This window comes from Sinocyclocheilus anshuiensis, unplaced genomic scaffold (assembly GCF_001515605.1).
Source record: "Sinocyclocheilus anshuiensis isolate Anshui unplaced genomic scaffold, SAMN03320099.WGS_v1.1 scaffold546, whole genome shotgun sequence".
Lineage (NCBI taxonomy): Eukaryota > Metazoa > Chordata > Actinopteri > Cypriniformes > Cyprinidae > Sinocyclocheilus > Sinocyclocheilus anshuiensis.
In genome coordinates this window covers 1531238-1536491 of record NW_015542451.1, presented here as the reverse complement: position 1 = coordinate 1536491, position 5254 = coordinate 1531238, and the positions used below count along the sequence as shown (strand labels likewise).

The 5254-nt window shown below is 36.1% G+C and overlaps 1 protein-coding gene across 1 annotated transcript in view; it reads left to right on the top strand.

Annotated features, from left to right (window-relative positions):
* fam20a (FAM20A golgi associated secretory pathway pseudokinase) overlaps nucleotides 1-5254 on the top strand; it is a 15744-nt gene that overhangs the window by 6307 nt on the left and 4183 nt on the right. Inside the window, exons 4-5 of the mRNA XM_016493127.1 lie at nucleotides 3783-3861; nucleotides 3950-4042. Of these exons, the coding sequence (XP_016348613.1) occupies nucleotides 3783-3861; nucleotides 3950-4042 (172 nt within the window). The remainder of the gene's footprint in view (nucleotides 1-3782; nucleotides 3862-3949; nucleotides 4043-5254) is intronic.

Sequence of the window (5254 nt, the reverse complement as noted above, 5' to 3'; positions counted from 1 at the left end):
GGGGGGGGGGGGGGGCCCCGGCGATTTCAACAGACTGCCCGAGGCCAGCATGAAAGACGCTCAGGACAGTTAATGGGCCACTGCTGTGCGTCGTCGTGAAAGCTTATCATTTGCATGTGTTTTTAAGCCTTGTCATTTTAAACATTCAAGAGATTTTAAAGCATTCAAGCATAAGAAGAAGTGCAAGTACTCATGCATTGTTCGGTGCACACACAGAGAGCCGCGTCTCGCAGCCAATGATCATCGAATTGAGTTTCAAAATACCCGTCTTGGCGAGTATCCTCGAAAAACTGTTGGCTATGTCTTAAGTGAACGCAAACAGTTGTGTCAACAATCTGATGTGTATCGTTAGATTAGAGCCATGCATTGTGTCTTAAAGTGACCACGCCTAATTTACTTGCTGCTGTTGGAGTCCTTAACCTCTCAATTCAAGACGCTTTCTACATTGCTTAGCCACTTGTATACCATTTTTTTTCAAAATTCATACCGTGTGTGTGATTCAAACCGGTTTACTGTTTGAACCGGTATATCGCCCAGCACTAATTGCAAGTCGGTGGTGTAGAGTAGAAAGCCACTAACAAAGGCCTAGTTTCAATGGTCGTGTTTTATAATGAATGGCCACTGGGTTAAGATAGATGAGGCCATTTTATAACCCTTTCAGAAACAAACAGCTGACACTCACGAAAGTCTAGAGTAAACGCGTCCCATAACAGACAGTGATGCTAAAACCACACAACCGCATCTGGCCGCGAGCACTTACACATGAACCAAATGCTATTGTTCGTTTTCCCCTTTTAGCTCTTTTTGGCCTTATTGAATGTCTAATACAGTATAACTACAACGTTTTTTATTGTTTGCCTTGAACTTTTGTGTTGTTTTTCTGTTTCGCTTATTACTCGTGTGTTATTTTGGAGCATGGTTGAGTTTGTGAACTATTGATATGATTGTGCTGGAAAGGAGCTAAATGAAGTTGGAACGGTGCGGTTTAGGATTGCCGGCAGCCTGCCACGGCTTGCCAAACCCTCAGACAAAAGCTAAAGGAACAGCACTGGTGGAGCGTTGTGTTCACCACAAGCCCTGTTATGTAAAGATCCCTCTATAATTAAACTATTACAGCCGAAAGGTCGACTCTGGGGAGCAAAAAATAAGATCTCACAGTCCAAAAAGAGTCAAGTGTTAGAACAATCTCCTGACATTTTTAATCCTATTTTCCACCACAACACATTAAAAAAAGGAATGTGTTTCTTGGAAGTCATTATTCTGGATCATTTTGCATATAAATTAGAAACATATTGCATATATATAAAACTTACAAACTTTTTTATTACTTTACTTAAAATATATAACCAATATGTTTTAGAGAAAAATTATTATATCCACGAATAGTCATAATATTAATGATAATGTTAATATATAATCATTATTAATGATTTTCAAAATGATATCCAGTATAATAACTTGTATATTATTATATATACAACATTTAGAAACATTGTTTTATTATTTGACTTTAGTTATATATAACTGAATATGTTTTATTACAGAAAAATAAGTATTCTCTGTTAAAGTGCCCCTATTGTGCCATTTCGAATGTTGCCTTTCATGCGGTGTGTAATGTAGCTGTATGTGAATGCAAACAATCTGCAAAGTTGAAAACCCAAAAGTGCACGATAAATAAAGTTTTTCTCTCCCAAAAGAAAGAATTGTCGTTAGTAATTCGAATCCCTACACGACACGAGGTAAGACATTTGCATAATTCCCGCCTCAACAACTTGACCCGCCCTCAAACACGTCATTTTACTGACGACTGCTTCTCTAATCAACCCGGGATCAGTGTTGCCAGACGTACGATAATTATCGTATTTGTACGATAATTTTGACCTCTGTACGATGTACGATCAATAATGAAAAAAATCCCATAACGTACGATAATTTCGAAATTTCAGAACGTGTTTTTTCGAAAGTCAACCTCATCAAAACAAAGCCATGAAATCGGCTCATTACAGACGCTCTAAATGGGTTGGTGCACACCTCAGGACCCTCAACATCTGGCAACACGCAGGATTCTGAGTTTGGACCTTCCCGCAAGGTACGCCTATGGCCCTATGATTTCCGCGATGCGGAATACACGGATGGAATTGCGGAATCCAGTCAACGGAATTTACTGTATAACGCGGAATGTCACGGAATTTGTCAAAGTTTGGATGAATTAATCAAAGGAAGGTCATTACACTTAAATCGTGATATGGACTAGTATCTGTAAATATTAAGCCGCAAAAAGGCTATTTAAATATAAATCCTGCATGTTCTGTGTCTGTCTGAATCATAGTCTATGGTCTGAATGAATGTCACGCGGTTTTGTTTACTACACACATACTGAAGCGCGCATAATGCTCGCGGTGATTTCAGCATCTGCCTTCTCACTAAATAGGACATAAATACATGAACAACATCCCCAGAACTGCTCTGAGAGTCAAAAATATATAGTTTCTGCCAGAAATGTACTATTGTTCAGTAGAATGTACGTACAACTACTACTACTAAAATTAAGGAATAATCACAATATTTCTTCCATGTTTTAGTTTTAATTTTGTTTTAATTTAATTTTGTTTGCCAACAAATAAAATTTGTTTAATTTTCATTAATTAAAAGATCAATTAAATTAATGTGTTATGCCTTCATTCGATAACCAGAAAAATTAAAATACACAATGCAGAATTTCTAAAGAAAAAAAACATAAGGCTATAAATAAAAGTAGTTTTTATGCATTCAAACAATTAGACATTAAAACACAGAATTTGGTAACAATAAACAAGGAGAACATTTCATAAGACCCTACACATGTAATTTTTGTTAAACTTTTTAATAGATTTGATGTTGAATTGTATGTTTCATTATTTAATTAGACGTGCTTTTGATTAATAAAATTTAATTTAACAATTTAAAAAGGAGTCCAGAAAAATTAAAATGGAAAAAAAAACTGAATCCAAAAAAATTTAAATTTGGAATAAAAAAAAAAAACGTATTTCATACGTAACGTAACGTATTTCATAGGGCCCTAGCATAGTTATTGATTTATTGTGGTGATTTGAAGGTTGTGTCAAAAAGTTGTTGTTCTAATCTAGTAGATAAATAGCTGTATTCTGTACGTTTTTTCTTGTGTATGATAATTTTCTTCCAAATACGATAATTTTGAGCTTCTGGTACGATACTTGGACATTTCCAATCTGGCAACACTGCCCAGGATTCACAAAACGCTTGCTCTTGAAAGACGGCTCAGCACCCAATTTATTTGGACCAGCTGGCTCCACTGAATCACATCCTGTAAGTATGATAAATAATGTTCAATTTTTCCATCGAGCATTCAAAATACAGAGCTATGGCAATCAGTGTATCGTTTCCGAAAGGAGGGGCTTAGAAAGACTGAATCTTTGAACTGCTTCGAACGAATCGTTTGAGAATCCTTGGAAAATGAGGTGATATTAAATGCATATTCTGAGACAACAAAAGTGTATTTTGACCTTGCATGCATGTAAACCTATTGAAGGAGACTCCCAAAACAATATTAGGAACCTTAAAAATGACATAATAGGGCACTTTAAATGTGTTAACACAAAAACTGTTGTTAATTAATAGTCTTTTTACTAATAATTTCTTTCTTAATTCTTATTTTGACAGCACTAATATTTTCACAATACTATATATATATAATCTTTTTAACCTGTACATTCATATTAAGAAGGACATATAACTGTTTTCTTTTATTCTGACTGTCCAATCAGTGGTTAAACCAAGCGGTCTTCACCTGAAGTTGGCCCTAAAGCTCCAAGATTTTGGCAAAGCTATGTTTAAACCAATGAGGTATCACTTTTCTATTTAGATTTACATTTTACTACACTTTGGTTTAGGTTTAGGTTGAACTGAGAGAAATGGTCCTTTTTGATTTCAGACAGAAGAGACATGAAGAGACGCCGGAGAACTTCTTCTATTTTGTCGACTTTCAGAGACACAATGCTGAGATAGCAGCTTTCCACCTCGACAGGTGAGGCAGACGAACGTTGATTAGAGTCACACAGCGAAACAGGAATGACAGGACAGATAGACAAAAGCAGGAATGAATTATACAGTGAAGGATCTGATATGAGTAAACAGATGAAATCCCTCAGGCTGCACCTCAGTGGGATACTGTACATCATTGTTTAGGCCTGTTGAGACAGTGACAAAGCATATTTGGTGAGGTCTATTGTGGATGATTATATGGTGATGAAATCTTAGGGCAGACTACAACAGACATCAAGGGAATTCACTAAAACAGAGGCTATAAAACGTCACTTATGATTTACTAGGAAAGATCTTAGAGATTACAGACACAAAAACTCTTGTCAGCAATTTTCATGTTGATTTTCAAGTCCACAGCAAGTCCTTTTTTGAACATCTCATCCAGACTAGCACAGCAACATTGCTTCATCCAATAGAGTGCAACAGTCGGGTTCTGGAAGTAAAAATCCCATTCATTTTTTCCACAGGGGAATTGATTTTTGAAGCTGTTAAACACATACCTGTTTTGAGCTACAGGGTTGTAGATAGATTGTATATGCTTTTGTTGAAGTTGCGTTATTTCAACTTGTTTCTTAAATAATCCTGTTGAGCATTAGAATTATTGGTGAAAAACTACATTACCCATAATTCTGCCAATCAGAGAATCAAAACAGGCAAATCAATAGTTTTTTATATATATCCATTGTTTTTAATTCATTATGTCAATCGCAATGCTTGATGGGATTGTAGTTCTTTCACTTATCAAAGTCAGTAAGTTCACAGTCTTGTACCTTTGTCGCTTGTTAGTTCATGGCTTATAACTCTTAAACAAAATCCCTATGGGAAAAATTAATAGCAAAAATACTAGAACCTAAAAAATGGGTGGGCTCTGTTGCATAGCATGAGTTTGGGGCGGGTCTATCTATTTGATTGACCAATTGCAGATGGGGGGTGGGGGGGGGGTGTTCAGACTCATTATTTCAGCATATTGTTTGGTGACATAAGTGGCACAGATGTTACGTACTTCAATAATGCTTTAATAATGTCATTGTATTGTTAGCTATCGTAAAACATGTTGAAGAATCCTCATTTTTCTCACTGTAAGCATTTCTAATGACTGAGGTTTACAGGTCAGTGCAGTTTATTTGTGTAGTGCTTTTTACAATGCATATCATTTCCAAAGCAGCTTTACAAAGAACGCCCAACATTGAACGAG